Source organism: Solanum verrucosum, unplaced genomic scaffold, assembly GCF_900185275.1.
Source record: "Solanum verrucosum unplaced genomic scaffold, falcon-dt-bn FXZP01000163.1, whole genome shotgun sequence".
NCBI classification, from domain to species: Eukaryota; Viridiplantae; Streptophyta; class Magnoliopsida; order Solanales; family Solanaceae; genus Solanum; species Solanum verrucosum.
The window spans coordinates 4,237,820-4,263,482 of NW_026020379.1; the positions used below are offsets into that span (position 1 = coordinate 4,237,820).

The 25,663-nt window shown below is 34.9% G+C and overlaps 1 protein-coding gene across 1 annotated transcript; it reads left to right on the forward strand.

Moving 5' to 3' along the window:
• The first annotated feature begins 23,960 nt into the window (after window positions 1–23,960).
• Window positions 23,961–25,228, forward strand: LOC125838976 (pectinesterase-like). The gene is made up of 3 exons (XM_049517980.1): window positions 23,961–23,985; window positions 24,138–24,458; window positions 24,534–25,228. Exons 1-3 carry the CDS (start codon window positions 23,961–23,963, stop codon window positions 25,226–25,228), a joined length of 1,041 nt encoding a protein of 346 aa, XP_049373937.1.
• Window positions 25,229–25,663: the final 435 nt, after the last annotated feature.

The window sequence follows — 25,663 nt, forward strand, 5'->3', positions numbered from 1 at the left end:
GTTCCTATACAAAATTTTCCAAATCCTCAGGAACACTTGAACCAGTGAAGCTTGGAAGATTCATCTTTAGAAACTCACGGATCCTTGAAGTATCACTCACTTTTGGTCGGTTCTCTCTCTGTCCATCTTGATTGGTCACAGCTTGACTTAACATTCTGATAGCTTCCCTGAATTCAACATTGCTGACCTCTCTTTGGGGTTGCACTTCAGGTGCATTAGATACCCCTTGTTCCTCGACATTTCTCTTAGCAGTACGACCTCTGATAGCTCTTCGTGGAGGCATGATCAACTAAAAGGCACGCGCAAGCACGAGTTAGAAGAGACATTTTAGAGATAAACTCTAACGCACGAAATGAGTATGAAAGAAGTGAGATAGTTCCTAAATTTTACAGCCTCCTAATTATAGATGTAGTGCGCTTCACACCAATAACTAGGACTCTACAGACACGACTTCATAGACTCCCTAGGACTCTTGAACGATGTGCTCTGATACCAAGTTTGTCACACCCCGAGCCTACACCCTGGGCAGGACTAGCACTCGAGAACATTGCTGGCCCCAAGCGAACCATTGGCCAGACTTACCTCTTAGGGAAAGACTTACTCATGATAAAATACTTTTAAAAGTAAACTGAAACCCAATTAATATCTTAAAATGTTTTAGAAGTAAACATTCATCTAGCCAAAACGGCAACTCAAGTCTTTAAACAACAGAACTGAAATGCAAGGACTAAAGAACTATAGCTAACTGCCTATGAAGCCTCTAAAACTATGAGGGATATCAGGACAAAACCCCCAAACATCCTAACAACTAAAAATACTAAAACAATGTAAAAAGGAATCCTCCGGAAAGCAAGAAGGCTCAATAAATGACTCTGAAATGCTCAACTAGATCAATGAAGCACTGGATGTTGATCCTGGTTACCCCAGATGGCATTAGTACATTGAATGTACAAGCATGCGAGGGGAAAACTAAACATGACATAAGCTTGAACTGAATTCTGAGAGAAACACTTACCTCAGTTTCACTCAACTCATGGATACTCAACTCAATGCAGAAATAAACAGCAGTAAAGATGCAGTTTATATAAAACATTTAAACAGTAAGTAGTAACTCAATGTATTTGAAGAAATACAATAACAACTCATTTCATATAATAAAGTAATATAATTCTATGGAAGTTTCTCTAATCGAGAACCATCACTATGAGCTATGTGATGATACATCATCTCACCCACGCTGTCAGAACTGTCCTACAACCTGTCGGGATATAGAACGCCTCAACTAAGTGGATCTAATAGTCTATGCTAAATAACATTAAGGAATCATCTAAAAAGTATGACTCATTCTACCCACGTTGGCTACATAGTTTATGGAGACTTGAGTTAGTATGAACTCGTCCCCATATATGTGCACAATACTACTCCCAAAATATACTCAGCTCATATGTTTTAAAAACAAAACTCTTTCTAAGGTTTGAGATAATTACTCCAAAAAAAACTAGCTCAAAGGCTCTCTTGGAAATTGGTGTTTCCTCTCTTGTTTAAATGTGAAGACATTTAATCTTTCAGAATAATTAGTTTCCATATACTCTCTTTGAAGAAATGAACTTCATTTGATTACCCAACTCAAACTCAAGTCTTAAAACAAGTTTAAAGAACATTTGTAAAAGACTTCTTGAAAGAATCTAAGAACTCTCCAGACTTGGCTCTTAACTTTCCTTGAATTTGAACTTATGGATTCAAGGTTATAATTCATATTTACGGATGATTTCTATATGTTTAGAAGTCATTTAGAGTAGTTAGAACAGATAGGAAGTGTTAGTACACTTTAGAAGGACTCAAACAGGCTAAACGATGAAAAACGGGTTGGGGCGGACGACCCGAGCGCACTGTTGGCACACCGTGCCATTCCCAAAGTTCAGAGAGTCATTTATGGCGCACTACTGGCGTGCCAACGCAGCCTCCCTGGCGCATCAGAGGTGCGCAACGGCAGCTTTCCCCCAGTCAAATCTGACGAATTTTCCAACTCATTTTCTAATCTTAATTCGATTAATTTCGATATTTTTTTCTCAATTTCTCTTTAGATTCAGATACCCAAAACATATACACAAGAATCTAACTCAAAAAACTCTAATAATCGACACTATAATCTCAAGAAACTCCTCAATCTCATCACAAATTCAAGAACGAAAGAAATTCAAGAACATTCAAACATTCAATTTTTTAGGACGAATTCACACTGAAATAAACATGTTTGGCGCGTGGGTGAAGAACCCAATGTTGTGTGAACTCACATACCTCGTAGGATCAAATCCTTGGCGAAATCCACAATCAATTTCTTAAAAAATTGACGAATCTAGACCTTTTCTTCTCCTTTCTCCTCTTGAGTTCTTTCTCTAAAAACACTAGCGTGATTTTGCAATTGTTTAAGCTGAACCAATTCAGTTTTGACCTGAATTTAATTACTAAAAATGAATTAAATTAATTGGGTATAGAAAAGACCAAATTACCCCTTTAAAATCCGGTTAGCTTTCCTTTTCTAGACAGCCCCAACTTCGAACTAGAATATCTCCCTCATACGAACTCAAAAATTAGCAAACTCGATGGCGTTGGAAAGATAATGTAACATCCAACAATTTGAAATAACTTTGAAAAAGCTTGAAATTGGAAATAGTCATTTTTGGAAAAATGTGAATTTCAAATCTGGAAAATTTGGCTAAGTATGGAAAATAATGAGTTTTTGGCCAACTTTGAACAGTTATAACTCCTAGATCAGGATTATCTAGGTTTTGATCCAGTTATGTTTGCAAAGTTCATGGAATGATCTTTCCAACGCCATAGAGTTTGCTCGTTTCCGAGTTTGTATGAGTGAGTTATGCCCTTTGAAAGTTGGGCAGTTGGCAGGGAATCTATCCGGAAAATTTTAAGGGCATTTTGGTCTTTTCCCTACCCTTTTCTTTTGGATATATATTAGTGTGTTAGACTGATTTTGATCAGTTTTCCTCATTTTAAAGATGGAAAGTAAGGGTTTGAGAGTGAAGAAGAGAAGAAGAGGAGAGAAAGGAGAAGAAGAAGCAAGTTTTCGTCAAAAGATCGTCGTGGATATCGTCAGGGGTGATCCCTATTAGGTATGTGAGTTCTTAGTGTTGGGTTGATCCTTTCCCCCACACACCAAACTCATTTTTTATTATTGAGAAAAGATTGATCATATTTGTTGAAGTTGTTGGTTGTGATTGTGTTGAAGTTCTTATTGATTTTGGGCATGTTTCCGGTTGTGTTGTGAGTTGAAATCTATTGTATGTTGAGGTATTTATGATTCTAAGTGTTTGGAGCTGGAAACCTTGAAGTTAAGGAGGTTTAGAGTTGGAAAAATGAAGGAGAAGAGTCGGATTTTTGGGGGAAAAGGCTGGGGCGTCGTGCCAGCCAGTGCGCCCCAACAGGGGTTCTGATGTTTTACCCCTGGTGTGGCACGTCTCTCAGAGCGCCACAGCAGTCCTTCTGAGCTCCAAGGGCTGGCGCTCCGCGCCTCTCAGAGCGCCAAGGACGCCAAGTTCCCCCATTCTTTTCACACTTTCTCATGCACGTTCCTAGGTATTATACCTATGTTTCATAGTTGTTTTCGACACTCCAAGGTATGTCTAAACATCAAGAACTCATCCATATCATGTGATCAAACACCTTGAATTCATAATTCCTATTCAAGGGAAGTTAGTTTCCAAGTCAAGTGAAGTTAAGGGTTGAGTCTATAAGTTCAAGAAGGGAGTCAAGCAAGTTTTAAAGTTAAGTCATGAGTCTTTATTGAATGTTTAACTTCATTATTGAGGCTCAAGAGTTCTAAGTCAAGTAAGGAGTTAAGAGTTTCAAGTTAAGTCAAGTTTCAAGTTAAGTTAAGTTAAGTTAAGAGTTTCAAGTCAAGCTAAGAGTTTCAAGTTGAGTAAAGAGTTTAAAGTCGAGTCCATTTCTCGAAAGTTATTAGGGAATTATGTATTTCCCAAAGAGGTTTTTAAATGTTTTTACATTTGAGTAAGAAAGGAACATCGATTTCCAAGAGAGTCTTTGGGCTAAGTTTTGAGTAATTATCTCAAATAAAGAAAGATGTGTTTAAAACACTTATGAGCTAAGTATTTTTTGGAGTAGTCTTGAGCACCAAATTGGAGACACGAGTTCCTATAAACTCAACTCCCCATAGGAGCCATGTAGCCAACATGGTATTTAACGGGTCATACTTTTTAGATAATCACGTAAAGTTAAGCTAGTGGATCCACTTGGTAAAGTTAGCTTCCTATATCACGGCAAGGTATAGGATGGTCCTCGGGCAACGTGAGGTAAAATGTTGTATCATTAGCTTTCTATATCACGGCAAGGTATAGGATGGTCCTCGGGCAACGTGAGGTAAAAAGTTGTATCATTAGCTTCCTATATCACGGTAAGGTATAGGATGGTCCTTGGGCAACGTGAGGTAAAACGTTGTATCACCACTAGGGCTCATAGTGGTGATTGTCGATTAAAGAGTCTCCCACTAAAGTTATATTACTTTTATATAAGTAAAGTTGAGTTGTTATTGTTTTATCATTAACAAAGCTAAATTGTTTACACTGTTTCACAAGCTTTATATATTGCATGTGTCTTATTGCTTTATATATTGAGTTCAGTTATTCATGAGTTGAACAGAGCCAAGCTAAGAGTTCCTTTGTATTCTTTTCAAGCTTGAGTGGTGGTTTAGCTTTCCAGCTCGCATACTCGTACATTCAATGTACTGATGCCAGTTGGCCTGCATCTTATTATGATGTAGACACATGTACCCAGGCCCAGTATCCGGTTCACCGTTGATCCAGTTGAGTACTTCAGAGTCAGTGGTGAGCCTCTTTGCACTCCGGAGGACTCGGTTATTTTGTTCTCTCAAGTTTTGTTTTATGAGGATGTCGTGGGGCCTGTCCCAGCATCCCTCTTAGTATTTTAGAGGCTTCATAGACAGTCAATCAGTTGGTTTGGAGTCTCTCATCTATGTATTTATGTAAATATTCTATTATTGAGACTCGAGTTGCCTTTTTGGCCAGATGTTATTTTAAGCAGGTTGTTTTAAAAACCTTGCATTGCATTGAGTTATTCCGCTGAGCTAAGAAAGTCAGGCCAAGGTTCGCTTGGGGGCCAGCGATGGTCTTCGAGTGCCAGTCACGTCCAGGGTGTAGGCTCGGGGCATGACAGATAATTTCAAGACCTTTCATTTGATATCTTATTTGCCGCCTAACTCATCTTGTACTTAGATTTATGGTCGATTGAAGTTGACCAAAACTCATACTTAACATAACTTTGCCAAATTTCAGATTTTCATACTTTCCAAAAATGGTTCTTTCTAATTCTAGCTCTTCAATTAGCGAGGTGGTACAAATAAGTCACTCCAAACTCATAGAAATGTAGACTATGGTTGGCACTTATAATCTACAATTACAAGCCTAGCTAATACTCAATTAGAAGAAGATGGTGAATCCCTACAAGGAAAAAGCTCTGTAAAAGTAGAGATAATGAGTCAATCTTGATTATGGGAACAAGGTCAACTTCTAAAGTTTCAGGAGTATCTCTGTGATGGTCATGCTAACATGGCAACACAAGTGAGAGAAGGAGGAGTTAAGTTCTGACAAGAGATAGACCAATTTGGCTCAAATATTCACGACTTGAAGGCTCACTTGAACAAAAAGATTGAGGTGTCGAATACCGAATAATTGTATACGTTGTTTATGACCTACTAGTGGATTAGAAAGAGCAATCACAATCATTCAACTATACTTTATTCCTTAGTGTCGATGTTGAGGAGTGTTTTAAATTATGTTTCTTTATTGTTGAGGTATCTTGGATCTCATTAAAAGCATTTTTCTACATTATTCTTGGATGACGGCATGAAATTCAAGTCAGCTGAACTAGTAGAGAACTGTATAAATGAGGATCAAGGCACTACATCCTAAAGTTTTTCGGTCCACATACACACAATGACATTCCTCACATAAGGACCAAAGAATGCAAGATAGTACATTCATTTCTTGGACCTTTTCTCTTTATACTACTGCTCCTTGAGCATGAAAGAAAATCTGATGTAAAACTAGGGGTGAAATTCATATCCTCAAAGTGGTGGGAAACTGGTTTTTGACTTTTATCGTGTCGCAGCGTTAAATTAGGCGCTGCTAATTAGGAGGCAATCCAAGTTATTTTGTTTTTGTTTTTGAATATGACCGTTGTTTATTTCATTTGTATTTTTTAACAGGTTTTGGGAAGCTTGAGTACCCGAAATTCAGAGGTGAGCAAACCGAAGAATGACTGTGGGGCCACAGACTTCTCTTGAAAAAAAAAAGATATTTACATGTAGTTAGCTAGGCCTAGAGACATCAGGGAGTTTTCCTAACCCTTATTTTAAATTTTGATTGATGTTTTGGGGACATAACATCTTTTCAAGTGTGGGGTGGAGATTCTTCTGAATATATGATTTAGAGTGGAGTGTGCTTTAGGTTTGTTAATATTCGTGATAATTAAAAAAAGAAATTGAAAAATACCAAATGATTTTAATTTTTTTTAAAAAAAAAACTCCTATGCGTCTCTTATCCTACATTACAACCCGCAAAGTTTAATTTTATCTTGAATGTTCATATTCTAATATTAGTGGAGCATTACACTAAGGGTAAGCATATGGTTCATCTTGTGTTGCATGGGAATTCTTTTGGGAGAATGGGCGAAATTCTATTTTTACACTCATGCTTGTAATAACTTGTATACTTGTGAGTGATTATGGGTGACTCTCTTGTGATGAGGGCGCACGTTAAATGAAGGATAGGTAATTTATATGATTTCTTGAAGTAGTACTATGTATGAGTTTGCTAAGTTATTAAAGTCAATTCTTGAGGCTAGGAGGTTTTGAGGGGTCATCTGCATGATTTATGTTGATTATGTGGACATGCTTGGTGCGACATGTGCTATCTATGTACGTAGTTGTAGTTGAAGCTTAAAGTTTGAGTGGACCCTTGGTGTGGATGCAAAGAGTTGTTCAAAGACGAGCAAGGCTTTAAGTGTAGGGTGGTTATATGACCAAATGTCATTTATAGCTCAGTTCTACAATAAATTCTATGGTATTCTCATGTTTTATTAGTGATTCTGTCCATAAACTAAAATATGTGATTAACTCTTGTGTAATAAGATGGATTTTGGTATGAATTAAGCTAAAATTGGAGATAAAGGAAATCATGAAGATGGAATGGATAGGAGTTGAAGCTATAGTGAATGGAAAAAGGGAAAACTGATGAAAAACCAATAGAATAGAAGTTGAAGTAGAAACTACACAGCAGCGTGACAAGTTTGTTCCACGGAGTTGTGCTTTAATTCTTTGGAGACACTTTTTATGGTTTTTTCTTTCGTCTTTTCATTACTTTAATTCTTGCATGAATTCTTTGATCCATACAATTGTTATTCGAATCATTAGCGGCTAAACCCTCGTTCTAGAGTTGAGGTTACAAAATATGATTGTATAACATTGTTTTGAGTTGGTTATTTTAGTTTATAATTATTAAGTAATTGTTTTTATCTTCTTGCTCCTACTACATTAATGCTTAACTACCATTAAAGTTAATCTATAAACCTTTTGTGAACTCGGGAGACGGAACCATAGGTTGAAACAAAGAGCATAAGGAATGAGTTCTAATTTCTAACTAGAATTAGAGATAGATTCGCTTCTAGGATAGTGATATATATCCTAGATTGCCTTATTTGGTTCAAATACTGGAAGATAGCTTAATGCACTAGAATTGGTTGGCCTATCCCAACTCAAAGGTGTAGTTAGGTCTCCAATTTTGATGGCTCAGGAGATCATAATCATATTATCAACTCTGTGTATCAATAACTAGGGTAGATAACTTAATCAACGACCACGGACACTTGTGTGTGCCTTTGGACGTAATCTTCCTCCGGCATGATTACCATTCTCTCCCTTTCTTTATTTTTTTTCACATGATACAACTGTCTTTACACTCAGGCCCATATTTCAAAGTATTATATTAATACTCAATCAAACTTTCATAATATGTCTCATGATTCTACGGTCTTCTTATTTTGTTAATTATTTTTTTCATTTTTAAAATTTTCTTGTCCATTTTAGGTAAGATTAACTTTGAAGAAAAAACAAAAATAATATCTTTTTAATATCTGAAAAAAGTCACTTATTTTGGAGAACATTTAAAAAGTTAAAATATAATTTAAAAAGAAATGAAGAAAGTACAAGATTACATCTTCACAAAATGAAAATTCATACAGCACACGAGTTGATTCCCTCTAACTAAGAAAATATAAATAGTTACGAAGCAATTCTGTAATTAAAATATGAATAAAATGTTCCCACTAAGTAATTTTTCAATTCAAATCATAGAAAAATTCAATAAAATGAAAATGACATTTAGTAGGAAAGGAGCCGTAAAAAATGACATTTTCACCAATCTCCTATACTAATTAAATATCTTTTCTCTATTTAATTTAAGTTACAAACATATCTACTTTAAGTTGCAAAAGAAACGTCTGTATGTAACTAGCTATATGTTTTCATTAAGGTTGAATCCAATATAAGTCCATGAAATTATTAACGTAACAAAGCAAATATTTTAATTATGTATAATATAATGTAATACCCAATTGGGCAGTCCCTAAGTTCTAAAAAAAAGAAGATTAAGAACCCACGAATCCATCGGTCTATCAATGATTTTTATTTTTGAAGAAAATGGATGGAATAAAAATTCTTTTTTTTAGTGAAAACCAACAGATTCCTCATTGATTATTTATTTGCAAAAATAGAAAGAGTATAAATTAAACAATAATAATGAAAGAATTTCATCAAAAAGTTTGTAAGATCTAGTAGTAGAATTGTTCAATGTAACAATAAGTATTTGGGTTCAAAAAATCAACGGAGACCACTGTTTTTTTTTTCTCTTTTTTTCAAATGAGTTATGGTTACTTTATTGCAAAACTGATTCTAGTATCTCAAAAAGAAGTATACATATCATTGTCTAGGTTCACTTCATTATATCTTGTTAATTGAATACTTGTAATGATCCAGAAGGTCATTCTCGGAAATTTTCATCAAAAATTTCAGAAATTTTCATAAAAATTATTGTTTTACCCCTTCCGATACCGATTCTGAGTCATTTTTAATGAGCTTTGAATTTTGTTTCAAGTTTTGAGTTATAAGTTGTGAATTTTGAGAATTTTGGAATTTGAAAGGCTAAAGTTGTTAAAAAGTGATTTTTGGTGTCTTTTGAAGTTTCGAGTGTTGAAATGAAATTCTGTCAATTCCCATCAGTCTCAGAATGTGGAAATATCCTAAAATAATTGTCAGTTTCATATTCGGTGTCCTTTTGAGGATTTGAGGTTCTAAGTTGGAAAATTGTGGAATTTTAGCCTTTGGATTGACTTTGGTCAACATTCGAGATTTGGGTGCTCGGATCGGAATTCAAAGAGTTTTATTGAAGGCCTAAGTGAGGTCTTGGTTGAATTTTAAGAGGTCCTGATCTTGACATGACATTTTAGGTGTTATGATTAGTTTCTTGTGACTTTCATGAGTTTCCAGTCAAAGAGACCTCATGATTGGTGTTTTGATGGTTCCATTGAGTCCAGATTATCGAGTATAGTCAAATTGCATATATGATTCATGTGTATAGAGTTTTAAATGAATCTCGACGGTCCATTTGATGTTTTGAGAGTTGGCTGATATTTTCTGGTGTTTGTGTGTTTCACTATAGCGATGGATGTCCTGCTTTAGGGAGCATCGCTTCAGCAAAGCATTGGTCACGTTCACGATAGGTCAGTCCCCATGACCTTTGCGATCACGATGGGGTATGTCAATATTGCGACCTTCTCTTTAGCGAAGGTCGGCTTTTTTGAGGTTTGCTTTTGCGAATAAGTGCGACATGAGAGATGGGTTTAAGCCTCATTTTCTATTTTTGACCTTTGTAAAATCCTAGGAGGCAATTTTGAAGAGATTTCTTGTGCTCAATCATTTGGGTAAGCTTTTGTAACTCAAAAACGTCATTTCCTATTAATCATTTATGGATTTTAACATCAAAACTTGAGATTTTGATTGGCAAATGACAAGGTCTTTCAAGAACTTGAGTTCTAAACTAAAATGTTGATTGTGAACTGATTTTGACTCTTTTTTCGAAATGGATTTCACCAATGAGTTCCAAATGCCTTGGGTAGCATTTTCAAGTAAAGATTTTCAAATTCAAACCTAATTTTTGGAATTGGATTTTTGAGTTGATTGACCCATTTTTCAAAATATGAATTGGGATTTGTTATTTCCGGATTTATTGTGATTACTTGATTGAATTAGATTGTGGGGGCATTGGATATTATTCGAAAGGAGAAGACTCAAGTCTTGGATTGGCGTTGATTGAGTTAAGGCAAGTGATTTTCTAAACCTTGTAAATGTAGTTGATTCGTGTATTTTCCTTCATTATGTGTGTTGGGACATAATGGGAATGATGGGATGGGTTTATTGTTCCACTTGATTAATCTTAATGAATAAAAAGGGGGCTAAAGAAAAGGTAACATATTGATCATAATGCTTTGTGAATTTTCTTTATGTGAATCCTATTTGATTGATTGGTGATTTTTTTTTATGGTTTTAATGTGGATTTGAATCGCTTGAATAGTTGTCTCTTTCTTATGGTGTGAAATTGCTTATTTTCAACGATATTATTGAGCACCTTGATTAGACATGTGATGTAATGTCGAAGAGAAATGGTTCAAGTAAGTGACATCATATAAAGTCGAAGGGAAATCGTTTCGGCTAGTGACATGATATAAAGCCAAAGAAAAATAGTTTCGACTAGTAAAAATATGTCAAAGGGAAATGGTTCTTGCAAGTAATGTGATATAAAGTAGAAGGGAGATTGTTCCGACTAGTGACATGGTATAAATAAGAAGGGAAATGGTTCTTGCTAGATATATTGTGCCGAAGAGAAATGGTTCCGGCAAGAGTTGATTATTGTGATTCAATGCATTTTGATACTTGTGATTGATCTACTTCTTACTTGTGATTGATGCACTTTATACTTGTGATTCATCTATTAGACACTTGTGTTTGACATACTTGATAGTTGTTGGTTGTTGAGATGTGACTATTGGACAGTGACCATAACAGGTCTTGACTGTTGTCTTCAGGATGTCACTTTCTGTTAGTTTCAACTGATGATAGCCAAATATGAGGTCTATCTTAGAGGAATAAGTGGCATCCTGAAGTTGGTCGAACAAATCATCAATACTCGGGAGGGGATACTTATTCTTTATGATGACCTTTTTCAAATGGTAGTAATCGATACACATCCTAAGGGAACCATCTTTCTTTCTCACGAATAAGACCAGAGTGCCCCAAGTAAGACACTTATTCTTTATGATGACCTTTTTCAAATGGTAGTAATCGATACACATCCTAAGGGAACCATCTTTCTTTCTCACGAATAAGACCAGAGTGCCCTAAGTAAGACACTTGGCTAGATGGAACCCTTATCAAGAAGATCTCTCAACTGCTTTTTCAAATCTTTTAACTCAGTTGGAGCCATTTTATATGGCGAAATGGATATGGATTGAGTATCTGGAAGAACATCTATTCCAAAATTCATCTCCCTTTTGGGAGGATTCCGAGGAGATCGTCTGGAAGACCTCTGATAACTCACTTACAACTAGAACTGACTGAATAGGCAGTGTCTCAACACCAGAGTCATTAACTCGGACTAAGTGATAGATGCACCCCTTAGACACTAAATTTCTAGCGTTAAGGTATGAAATAAATCGACCCTTAGGAACTGTTGAACTACTCCTCTATTGTAAAACTGGCTCATTAGGAAATTGAAACTTGACTACTTGAGTTCTACAATTGACTGAGGCATAACAAGCATGAAGTCACTCCATACCTAAAATAACATCAAAATCCACCATATTGACCTCAACTAAGTCAGCCATGGTATCTTTGTGATAGACAGAGATGGTACAATCACGATAGACTCTTTCTGCTAGAATAGACTCACCAACAAGTGTGAAAACACTGAAGGGCTCTAGAAGTTGTTTTGGGGGGGGGGGGGGGGCGATTTTGAACCTCATGGCGAATATAAGGAGTCACAAAAGACAAAGTCGGACCTGGATCAAGTAAGACATAAACATCGGTTGAAAAGACTTTAAGCATACCAGTGACAACATATGACAAGTTCTCCTGACCCTAGCGACTAGCCATAGCATATAGACGATTTGCTCCTCCACTTGTCCCTGAAGTAGCTACTCTCTAGGCAGTCATATCTACAAGAGCTGCCAAAGAAAATTGAGCTTTGTTTCACCTATTACCCTACCTATTCTTAGGATAGTCTCTCATAAAGTGACATGTTTGACCACAATTGAAGCAACCATTGGATCCATCATGACACTCTTCCATATGGGTACTACCACATTTAGCACAAGGTGGGCTCCAAAAACCCTGTGCCACACTTCCCTGAGATTGAGAACTTTGAGCTCAGAAATTCTGAGAACTCTAGTTTTGGTGATTATTCTTGTTTCAGGGTGTAGGTGCACTAGCTGAAGATCGAGCAGGTCTGGATGACCTTTACTGAAAAGATGACTGATTCCCATTCTCGTTTTTTTTCAACCAATCACATTACTTGTTGTCTTAGCCCTCTGTTGCGAAACTCTTTTTCTTTCATTTAACTTATCATCTTCTGTTGCAGATGAATCATGCGCCTTTCTATGTGCATGTCCTCTATTAACATAGTCATCTTACCTTTCTTACTTGATAAGCACGATAGCCCGGACAGAACTAACTCATCCTGCTCCTCATATATGCTACCATCTCTGGACCGTAGTGGGATAGCTGAGAATACTTGAGGTTGTACTCCTTCACATTGATAGCTTCCTGTTTCATTTTGAGGAACTGTCTTACCTTAGCTTCCCTTAGCTCTCAGCGAAAGAAGCTCCCCAAAAGAGCATTCTCAAACACAATTCAGCTCAAAAGTGGTGCCCCATCTATCCCATTCTTCTTCCACTAATACCAAATCCTAATAGCACCTTTGAGTTGCTATGAGGATAACTAACTCACTACTAAAAAGCACCTACAAAAAGACGGACAAAAAAGCGACGCCATTTGCCACACCGTCTGTCGCTTTTTAATAAAAATAATTAATTTTAAAATTATTTTATAAAAAGCGACGGACGGCATCTCTTAGTGCGTCGCTATTTTTTGTGGATTTTAGCGCCAAATATATAAATAATTACTAATTATTTATTTAATATAAATGGTGACGCCGTCCGCCACTTTTATTAAAAATAATTATAGATAAATTAAAATTAACAACGCAGTCTGTCCCTTTAATTTATTTAATTTTATTAATTATTTTTTTATCATAGCAACACACGACATATTTATGTCTGTCGCTTCTTGGTCAAAATATATGGTCAACTATTTTAAGAAAGTGACGGACAGTGTCTCCTAGTCCATTGCTTTTTGTTCAAAATATTGGTCAACTATATTTAAAAAAAGCGACAGACTTAGAGACGTTGTCCGTCGCTTTTTATGAAATATCTGAAAGACAGATCTGGTTTTTTCTTATTTTCCTCTCTCTCCACCCTTATTCTCTCCCTTCTCTCTATCGATCTCCCTGCACATCGCCGCCCTTCCCCGTCACCGTCGCCCTCACCGGTCTTCATGTCACTGCAGTGCTGCCCTTCTCCGTCGTCGGTCACTGTCGCTGCTTGTGAGTGTTGTTGCCTCTCCTAATTTGTTAAGGTAAGTGTTAAATTTTTTTTCCAATTCTAGTTATTATAATTGATTGTTTGTTAGTATATTATTGTTTTTGTTTGTTGGGTTGTGTATTCAATTGTTAATTTGATTTGATTATTGTTAGTTAGGTATAGAGAATTGAAGATTTTTATTTTTGGGGTTTTTTAAAAAAAGTTGGGAATTTTTAAATTGGGCATTGTTAGTTAGTGAAGAATTGGATTTTTTTATTTTATTTTAGGACTAGTTTAAACTTGAGAATATGTTATTTGAGGTTGAATTGACATTTTTTTTTTATTTGATTGATTGTTAGTTAGTAAAGTGTTAATTTGAAGTTAGAAATTAGTAATTCGTGAAGTGTTATGAGTATAGATGATGAATGTTTGAATGTCATGAACTTGAAATTAGAACTTGAACTTAAAATTAGAACTTGAGCTTGAACTTGAACTTAGAATTTGAACTTGAACTTAGAACTTGAACTTAAAATTAGAACTTGAACTTGAACTTGAACTTAGAACTTAGAACTTGAACTTAGAATTTGAAGTTGAACTTAGACTTGAACTTGAAATTAGAACTTGAACTTGGAACTAATTAGCTTGAATATATAACTAATTAATTTAGAAATTAGATATGAACTTGAATTGAAAACTTGAACTTATTAAAACTTGAATATATATATATAAAACTAATATTCTTGGATTTGAAGTTTATATTTAACTAATTTTAGAACTTTTCGTGCTAGGCAACTGAGGAAGCTCAACATCTAAAAAAGTTGATACAAGACTATATTGCTTCTTTCATCAAAGTAGGAGATAAGGTTGGTGCTTCTAAATTTCTAAAGTTCAAGTACAATTGTTTTCAATAATGTGTTTGTGTCCATCTAGTATTGATACTTAGCTTTAATTTTGTGATAATTTTTTTGTGTCCATCGAGTGTTTGTTAAGCATAAGTACCAACACTAGTTAATCCTATTGATGACAAAATTGATTTTCTTGCAAGATCGATTTGTGTCCATCTAGTGTTGATATCAAGCTTTAATTTAGGCATAATGTGTTTGTTTAGCATAAGTACCAACACTAGTTGATCCTATTGATGACAAAATTGATTTTCTAGCAAGATCGATTTGTGTCCATCAATTTGATTTTCTTGTAAAAGAATTGGGACGCACTCCCATTGAATCGGAGGTTTTCAAGAAGGCACATGTCAGGAAGAAAGAAAATGAGTCGGATTCGGATGTATGGGTGGAGGAAAGGGCCAAACGATCTTTTGTAAGTTATCTAATATGAATAATATATATTAATAGTGAATATATTTATGATATGTATATATATTGATGTCAATTTTTATATTTAATATGCAGAATGACTTTCATCAGTACGTCGCTGAGAATCTAGATAGTTCGGTCCAATTGACACTTGAACTTTCCACCCAGATTTGGAAAGAAAAAGTGGTAGGGGGACACACAAGGGTAGAGTCTATGGTCTAGGCTCTCAAAACGATGTAAGACGACTCCAGTCAGGCTTAGAAGGAATTGGATCATCACGTCAAGCCGAGGCACTTGACGGTGTTTAGATTGCTACTATGTCGGCTCAAATAGCTGAACTTACAGCGGCACTGGCAGAGTCTGAGCGGAGAAGAGTAGCTGAACAAGAAAGCATGAGTGAGACTGTTTAGAAAATCAAAGAACAAGTGATGAACTCGTCGACCTACTACTTCAGCTCCCGATGACACCGACGACGAGAGTGATGAGGATGATTATGTAGAACCCAGTCCCTAGTTTTGATCTCTAGACATTTATGAACTTTTTATAATTTTGAAAGACTTTATAAGTCTTTAATTTGTGATTTAGATACTTTTTAATGTTATTTTAAGTTTGGTGTTTTATGTTTTGTTTAGATTGTTTATAATTGTGTGTGTTTGATTGGGCTGAATAGTGTAGAATTGAATTGAATTGCATTTGCAGGTGGGCAGTAGAAACTGGCAGTTTCTGCTGTCAAAAATATTGCAGGAAAAGCGACGGACAGCGTGGTTTTGTCCGTCGCTTTTCTAGGTTTTATTTTTTTTTAAATCCCAGAAAAGCGATGAACATCGTGGTTTTGTCCGTCACTTTTCAGTGATTTTCAAAAATAAAATTTCCAGAAAAACGTCGGACAAGGTCCTTTTGTCCGTCGCTTTTCTGAGATTTTCAAAAATAAATTTTTCGGAAAAGCGACAGACTGCGTCGCCTTTTAGAAATAAAAAAAATGAAAATTAAAATAAAGCAACGGACTCCATAGCTTTTGTTAAAAAAATTTATCAAAAAAGTGACGCAGTCCGTCACTTTTTGAAAAGCATCGGGCTAAAAAGCGACAAAGGTGACTGCGTTGCTTTTTCGTCGATTTTGACCAAAAAAATGAAGTAGTCCGCCGCTTTTGGCCATCTTTTTTTACAGTTTTTTAATAGTGATTCCACACTCTCAATATTAACAACATGCATGGCCTCAAAATCTTCCTAAAGTTCTTGCACAAAGTTCTCTGGATCATCAATGATCTTTGACCCTGTGAACTTTGAGGATTCATCCTCAAAAACTTACGAATTCTAGACGTATCAGTCATATCCTGACAATCCACTCTTTGTTGACCAACCTGATTCGCCACAACCTTAGTCAACATCTGAATTGCATTCCTGAACATAGCATTGGTAACATCTTCATGAAGGGGTTGCTCATTAACATTTCTCCTGGAAGGATGTCTTCGAACAGCTCTTCGTGGAGGGTTGATCTGTAAAGACACGTGTAAGCATAAATTAGAAGAAACTTTTATAGAGTTAAACTCTATCTCACGAAAATGAGTAAAAAGAAAGTGAAAAGTTCCTAAATGTCGTCCTCATTATAGATGTGACGCGCTTTACACCGATAAGAAGAACTCTGCTAGACACAACTTCATAGACACCTTGGGACTTTTAAGAACCTGGCTCTGATACTAAGTTTAGCATGCCCCAAGCCTACACCTTTGAAGTGGTCGGCACTCGAGAAATATTTCTTATCCCCACGTGAACCCTTGGCCTGATTGACTACTTAGCGGAAGACTTAACTCAAGAAATTATAAGGAGCTTTAAATGCAGAGTTTAACTTGTATATCTCAAATAGACTCAAGTCAAATGTCTGAAATTACTAAATATTATAAATATAATAGCTTGCAAAACATCTCAAAATAAAAAGGAAATACTGATAGACTCCTCAACTCTAACTATCTATGAAGCCTCTAATACTAGGATAGATGTTGAGACAAGGCCCACAACAACTCAACAATAACTACAAAATAAATGTGAAATCCTCTAGAATGCAAGAAGGCTCACCAAAGCTATCTGGAGCACAAAGTGATCTCAATGAAATGCTTGTTGATGATCCTGAACACGTGTATCTTCATCAAAAAAGGATGCAGGTCCAATGACATCAATACAGAATGTACTAGTATGTAATATACCCGAAGCGAAACAATTAAAAGAAAGGACTGCAATAGATAAATATAACTCAAGCTGAATGTAAAGAAATAAAGGAGTTAAATTATTTAAATCTTTACAAAACTTACTCATCGTTGAACTAAACATAATAAGTTATATATATTAAAATACACTTTAACTCTGTTAGGAGATTCTCTAACCCACAACCATCACTATGAGCTACGTGATGATACAGCGTCTTAGCCACGCTGCCAAAATTGTCCTATACCATGCTGGGGGATAGAACTTCTCAACTAAGTGGATCCACTAAGCTATAAGGATTTATCTAGAAAGTATGATCATATACTCATATGGGCAAGACATGATTTATGAGGATTTTGAGTTGTCTAAACTCATCCCCATATCGGTGCTCAATACTACTCCCAATAAGATATATACTTATGCTCAAATGTGTAAAACATACTCTTTCTCTAGTGTGAGATAATTTCTCAAACTATCCTCTTAAAAGAGGTAATTGCTATGAAATATCACTAAACTCATAAACTCATTTAGAAATCAAAGTTTCTCTTTTCTAACTTTAAAGATGATATCTTTGGGGAAATACTTGGTTCCCTTATACTTTCTCTGAAAACGTCTCTTCAGATTCTACTGAAAACTCTTCTTTACTTTTCTCAGAAATCAATTTAATACAATGATTGGTTAGAAGGATTTCTTAATAAATAACTCAATAATAAGGTTCATGCTGGAAAATAGACATGAACAATCATTTAAAAAATCTTAATACATGATATACATCAACTTAACAATTTGGAATAGAAATTCAGAATTCAACAATAGTACTCATCTAAAAAATATTCGAAATCAAGGATAAAAATCCTAGATTGCTCTTTTACTGGTTTGAAAGAAGATATATGGCATGAGGACGAATTGGTCTAACACTATGAGAGTCTTACATACCTTGAAAGAATAAAGTTCTTAGCGAAATTGATGGAAACTTGAAGAAAGCTCGAAACCCTAGCCTTTTCGCCTCTTGGAACCTTGTTCTAATGATTTAACACTGCTAAGACCCTTAACTAGGTGTAAAAGGGTCGGTGTTTAGGCTTAGAGTGGATTGGAAAGTTTAAAATACCGTTTATTAATCAGAAAATGCAAAACCAGTCGCACCTGACGGAGGTACTGATGGCCCGTCACCAGGATGACTATTCGTCACCTGTCATCATCAAAAACACTAGACACACTGAAATTTCTACAAAATTGACAGACCGTCAAGTATTTGACTGCCCTGTCGGGCAGCCGTAAACTTTTTTCTAATATGACAGTCTCTGATATAACGACCATAACCTTTTACTCCAAAATAAAAATGAGGAAAATGCATTGGCGTTGGAAAGATGACTCAAAGACCTTTAATTTGATAGCTCATGGATCACACGATTCAATATATGCCAGGAGATATGATCTTTTGAAGTTGACCTAAGTAGAATCTTATGTCCAAACTTAATCGTTGAGGAAACTTTCATCTCAACTTTGTGCTAGGGGTTCTTGTGACCTTAATTCAAATAAAAATTCATTCCAACACTAAAGAATTGAGCTTTACACATATGAGCAATTTAAGAATCACCCAATACGACTTTACTTAAAAATAAAAAATGGTTCAAGCCTTAGCTTAGAAATTTTTGGGGTGTTACAGGTCAGTCTCTTTGACCTTTGTGATCGCGATGGGGTTTGTTGTGAGCACAATATTTTCTTTAGTGAAGGCCGGTTTGCAATCGCGAAGGCCAAATTTTTCTCGGGGTTCGCTTTTGCGACATTAAAGAAGGGTTTAAGCCTATCAATTTTAGGCATTATGCCCAAAATCCTTGAAAGCAATTTTGAAGAGATTTTTTGGGCTAAATCATTTAGGTAAACCTTTGTAACTCTAAAACTTCATTTCTCATTAATCATGTATGGATTTTAACATCAAAACTTGGAATTTTGATTGACAAATGACAAGAATTTTCAAGAACTTGAGTTCTAAACTAAAATGGTGATTGTGAACTGATTTTAACTCCTTTTTCGAAATGTTTTCACCAATGAGTTCCAAATATCTTGGATAACATTTACAAGTAAAGATTTTTGGATTCAAATTTCATTTTTGAAATTAGATTTTGTTATGAACCAAATTCGGCCTAATATCGATACACATATGGATGTGATGCAACACAACTAGTTATTGAGCCAAAAAGAAGCAGAATAATTAGAAGGCCTTCACAAAGATTGATTGGGACCTATACCCAATTAACAACTAGTTAAAAGGACGACATATGAGAAAGAATGACACCTCTTGGAAACCAAACCGGAAAGAGAATTGATGAAAGTTCGTCCAATGGCAGCTCTTGACCGGTATTAGATAGCTGCTAGAAAGAATGACTTTAGAAGAACTTGGTTGGGCTTTTCCTTTGTTGTAAATAAGAATAAGTAAAGCCCAAGCCCAAGGATTGGTAGTGTTATGCGTGGGTTCCTTTGCTCTCAAGCCTTGCAAATTCCCTACTAATATGCGGATTTTATGCAAATTCTTGAGAAAAATGTCTAGTCCTCTCATCACCTTTCTTTGAGTCTATGGCTCTCATCTCCCTTTTAGTTATCTTCTACAGTAGTTTTCTTTGTTAGTTTCACTTTCCGTTATAACTTCAAGTTTAGTGATTATAATATTTGAACTTTTCTATTGTAAAATTGAAGTTGTTATAATTTTTTAGTTGATTGACCCAATTTTATAAATATATGAATTACACTACATCAAAAATGATCATCAACGGCAATTAATTAACATCAATAACTTAATTGTCACTAAATATGTATTTTTAGCGGCAATTAGCACTTTTTGTATATGTCCCTAAAGCCTTTAGAGACATTGGTTCTAATGGCACTAAACTAATGTCGGTAAAGACTTTAGTACTCTTTATTAATGTCTATATTTATTGCTGCTAAAAGTTATTTTTGTTGTAGTGTTAAAGAGTTGTTATTTCCAGAATCTTATTATGATTACTTGATTGAACTAGATTGTGGGGTGTTGGAAATTATTCGAAAGGGGAAGACTCAAATCTTGGATTGATGTTGATTGAATTAAGGCAATTAATTTCCTAAATCATGTAAATATAGTTGATTCGTGTATATCCCTTCATTGTGTGTATTAAGGAGTAATGAGAATGAGGTGATTGGTTCATTGCTCCACTTGATTAATCTTAATGAATAAAAATGGGATTAAAGAAAAGGTAACATATTGATCATAATGTTTTTTGAATTTTCTTGTGGTGAACCCTATTTGATTGATTGGTGAAATGCTTTGATGACATTAATATGGACTTGAATTGCTTGAATTGTTGTCTCTGGTGAGAAATTACTTATATGCATTGATGTTAATGTGCACCGTGATGAGACATGTGATATTATGTTGAAAAGAGAAATAATTTCGGCAAGCTACATGATATAAAGCTGAAGGGAAATGATTCCGGCTAGTTACATATTATAAAGTTGAAGGGAAATAGGTTCAGCTAGTGATAATATGTCGAAGGAAATGGTTCCGACAAGTAATGTGATGTAATGCCGAAGGTAAATGGTTTCGACTGGGAATTGATATAAGCCAAAGGAAAATGATTCCGGCTAGTGATATTGTGCCAAAGAAAAATGGATCCGGAAATAATTGACTATTGTGATTTGATGCATTTTGATACTTTTGATTGATCTACTTTTTACTTGTGCTTGATGCACTTGATACTTGTGTTTGATCCGTTTGACACTTGTGATTGACATACTTGATACTTATTGTTTGTTGAAATGTGACTATTGGATTGTGATCATTGAGCCTTGTGAACTGTGTATTGTAGAACAATTAGATTGGTCTAGCTTCTATGCAGGTTGTAGTTTGAGGAGGTTAGGTTGAGATGAAAGGAGTACTCGATTTATATATAGTTTTACTTTGTTTAGTAGGTTGCTTGTTGAGAACCGTGTTGTTAAGTACTCACTCTTTTCTTCTACACTGTGTAGGTTTCGATCCCAGACCCATGTGATCTTCTTCTTCAATTTTCGAGGATTGTCAAGGGACTTTGAGAGGTAGTTGTTTGTCATCCTAGTGGGCCTTCTTGTTCTTTTACTTATGTTTTGTTCTAATCGAGAAATAAAAACATTGAGACTTGTAATTACCCTTTGAATTCTGTATTTTAATATTAGTGGCTCGTACACGTGACAGTAGGTTTTGGGGTTATGGTAAAATGAATAAGTTTTCTGCTCTTATCTTATTCTTCCTTTACTCTATGTATTTCTTTCGTTTCGTTATGTTGAGATTGTCTTGGTGGGGATAGACAAGTGAAATTACATCTATTTTTTTTTATCATGGCAATATTTAATATGCTAATGACTATTAAATGTCCTTAATAGTCTTGTTGACTTTTCTCCTAACATAATGTCTATAGCGTTACTTTTCTAATTTTAACAGATTTGTTACTTGGAGATTATCCCTCTTAATTAGCCATTAATATTATATATTGACAATCTTTTATTCTTCTTTTGACTGGGTTGAGCTCTTTAGCCAAATTATGTGATAATCTTTCAATCTATAAATACTAATAAAATGTCTATTCTTTTTGGAGAGAGAAAAGATATCAAGAACACCTACTCTATTGTGTTGGGTTTTCATTCTTATTGGACCTTTATTAGATTATAACTCCTAGTTTTATACTAGAAGAATTTGTTGAATCACGAGGATATTCTTATGGACAGCGTATGACATGTCTCAAGTTTTGGTGAATTCCATACAAATATTTGTGGTAATGCGTTTTCCATAAGATTTCCAACGATCTTAAAGGGTCTGTTGCAGTCGAGTTGTGATAATTCAAAGTTTTGTTGGCTTTATTGACTAAGGAGTAATCAAAGAATTAAATTTATTCACACTTGGATGTGGGAAAGAGAGTTGTGTAATTTATTGTGAGAAGCAAATATAAAAAAAGGGTCAATGCGAGATGAAGCCATAGCAATCAAAAGGGATTTTTTTTTTTTATTGTGGAAGTCAGTACTTCAGAGGAGTTTATTTTATAGTTGGACTTTTGCTTTCATATTAATAAGGTATGTGATGATACTATATCTCTACAATTCTAATATATATTTGTGTGTGGCAAATTGTTAATCTCGCTTGGTAAATATAAATTTGACTAAGTGGATGATATATTTATGTGATCATTTTTCAAGTGAATTTATGGCTGAAATGTGAAAGATTGGGTGTTAGAGTTTGGTGGTACCAAGATTATTTTGTGTTCTACTCCCAAATTGGAGAAGAAAAATAATTATATGCTTTGATGATTCTAGAACAACTCATCAAATTCCTAAAATGAAAAAGCTCTTTTTATTAAACTCACATATGAAAATATTGGTTTTATCTGAGGTGGTTAATTGATATTAATATTTGTGCAAGTTGATTTTTGTGAAATTGTGAAAAAAGATTGCATGAGGGTTTTATTTGAGTTTGATAAGGCGTTAATAAAAATTACAACATTTCTGTGATAATGAGTTTGATTTTGTTTGTACTTAATAGTTTTAAGTGATAGATGAAAATGTTGATAGTTATGTTTATTTGATTAATTCATATGATTTATGATAGTTAGGAACATACTTTACTGAAACGTCATATAACAAATGTGGTATCTTCAAAAAGGAAATGCTATTGGAGTCTGTTTCGGGGGTGGGGGAGGGAGGAGGATATGATATGGAGGAATATATATCTACTTACTATTATTCTCATAGTATTCTATTATTATTGTTATCTAATTTGTTTTGATTATCATATTATTGGTTATTGCAATTGTAATTTTCTCCTTTCTCCTATTTATTCTATATGGCCCTCCACTCCATTTTTTCTTTTTTTTAATTGACTTTGGTATTTTCAACTTGAGTTGAAGATTTAATAAAGATTTAATAGAAGCAATCTCCTTGTCTTTATATATATTATCTATATCAACTCCTTAAATTATCAAAATTGCACTGGTGATACTTAAAAGGACTATTTTAAACCTAGTAGTAATAAAGAAAAGATACCATTTTATTATTTATTTTCATAGTTTTACATTTTACTTTCACGTGATCAATAGTTTTCTATTTTACTTTCATGTGATCAATAATAGAATATTTCTTCATGGCTAAAAACAAATACATATTATGTAATTATACATGGATATGAATGTTATTATTATTCTATTGAGTGTTGAGATTGAGTATTATTTAGATACTTTACTAGAAACAAGGTCAATTAAGGTAATTGAAAACAACAAGTAGCAAATTTGAACTTTGAATTCCTTAGCAACATTGTAATAATTAATTAGAGTTTCCCTCTCAAATATGACTATAGAAGTTGAAAGTTAAAACTAATAATATAACAAAAGGTTATCCAGTTAATTAGTTTTTTTATTTATTTCTCATTCGATGTCTGGTACTCGCATTGAACTCGATTAATATACTTACTATTCTAGTGTTACATATTATTATTATTGTTGTTGTTGTTGTTGTTGTTGTCGTCGTCGTTGTTGTTGTCGTTGTTGTTGTTGTTGTTGTTAATATTATTATTGTTTTATGTAGTGTAAGAGTAGACATTGACAAAAAATTTCCATTTATTCACAATAAACTTCAACTGCCAAGAAGTTTGCTGCTTGCTCCTTCCAGTGACTCAAAGTTTTCGTTCTTTTGGGTTAGCACCAAACTGTTCTTCACCTTCGCGATGGTTATCTCAAATACTTATTGCGGTATCATTCCTCTATATCTCTGGATTGTAGTTGTAATTCATTCATACTATAAAAATAATAATTCTATCTCTATGCAATAGGTACTGGTTACTACTTATTTGTTTTCATTAAGCCTTCTGAATTGATCAGATTCTTTTAATTTTTCAATGCAGGGAATATAATGGCGTTATTTGCTGCTGCAGCTATTGTTTTATGTTGTCAAAGTCAGTTGATCCCTGAAACACCTAACGTTGTTGTTTCTCAAGATGGGACCGGGGATTTCAAGACTATAACTGGAGCAATACATGCAGCCCCGAATAAGAGTGTCCAACCATACTATATCAAGATTAAACAAGGCACATATCGGGAATACGTTCTAATTGATAAAAAAAAGACGAATATAGTATTGATCGGAGAAGGAATGGGTATTACAATAATAACGGGTAATAGAAGCCTCTACGCTGGCAATAAAACCTATGACACTGCAACAGTGGGTAAGTCTCCCTCTATATATATGGATTTCATTGATTTTGATAAATTATAATTCTTTGTTTCTATTTTGTTTGTAGCGGTTCGTGGGAGTGGCTTCACAGCCCAAGACATCACCTTTAGGAATGACGCTGGACCGGCAGAGTATCAAGCAGTGGCATTAAGAGTAGAAGCAGATTTGGCTTCTTTCTATAGATGTCGCTTTGATGGGTATCAAGACACTCTATATGTCAAAAGGAACCATCAATTTTACCGTGATTGTGAAATCTATGGCACGGTAGACTTTATTTGCGGTAACGCAAAGGCCTTATTCCAAAACTGCTTAATTGAAGCATACACTCCATTGGCCAGGCAGTATAACACAATCATAGCACAAAAGAGAGAGTTTAAGAAAGATAAAACAGGAATAGTGCTTCAAAATTGCACTATAAAGGCAACCCGAGATTTGGAGAATATGGATAACGTCACCACCTATTTAGGTCGACCATGGGGTAAATACTCTAGGGCAGTGGTCATGGAAAGTTACATTGACCACTTCATAAGTCCTAGAGGATGGATTAAATGGACTGCATCTGCAAAGAAACCCATTGTTCGTCGCCATCCATATTTTCTGGAGTACAAGAATAGAGGACCAGGGGCAGTTACCCAGGGACGTGTGACATGGGCATCCCTTACTACCGATCCAAGCATTGCATCAACTTTTACCGTTAGGAACTTTATACATGGTGACAAGTGGATTCCCGCCAATATCCCATATTATTTAGACTTTTCTTAAACAATATTAGGGTTGTGTTCCTTATAATTATCACATTACAAAAATAGTCGGCATATGTTCTTATCTTGTTGCATCAAATTTTCTTGGTACAAATGTTTCAGATAAACAAGAAATAGCTATGTGCTTTTTCCCTGTTTATTAACGATCTGCAATTCTGATAGTACTAACTAATTTGGATTCACAACTAGCGTAACTATACATCTTCATTGAGCCTTGAGGGTTCTTCATTCACATGGCTCGAGACCTTTGGTTAATAATGGAAAGATCCCTAGTGGCGGAGCTAAGCCGAGGAAAGTATAATTAACCAGAACTCATGTCTTACATTCTATTATTTTTTGGATAATCTTGTTAGTGTTCAAATTAATGGAGAGTAACGTAACATATATTGTTCCCCCATTACCAATATCGTTGTAGTAGTTATCTTTGTTGTAAAAG

Bases quoted from the DNA above. Each gene is read 5' to 3' on its own strand.
- LOC125838976 (XM_049517980.1), top strand. From the start codon at position 23,961: ATGGTTATCTCAAATACTTATTGCG. The intron at 23,986-24,137 runs GTATCATTCCTC...TTTTCAATGCAG, and splicing joins TATCTCAAATACTTATTGCG to GGAATATAATGGCGTTATTT. The intron at 24,459-24,533 runs GTAAGTCTCCCT...TTTTGTTTGTAG, and splicing joins CTATGACACTGCAACAGTGG to CGGTTCGTGGGAGTGGCTTC.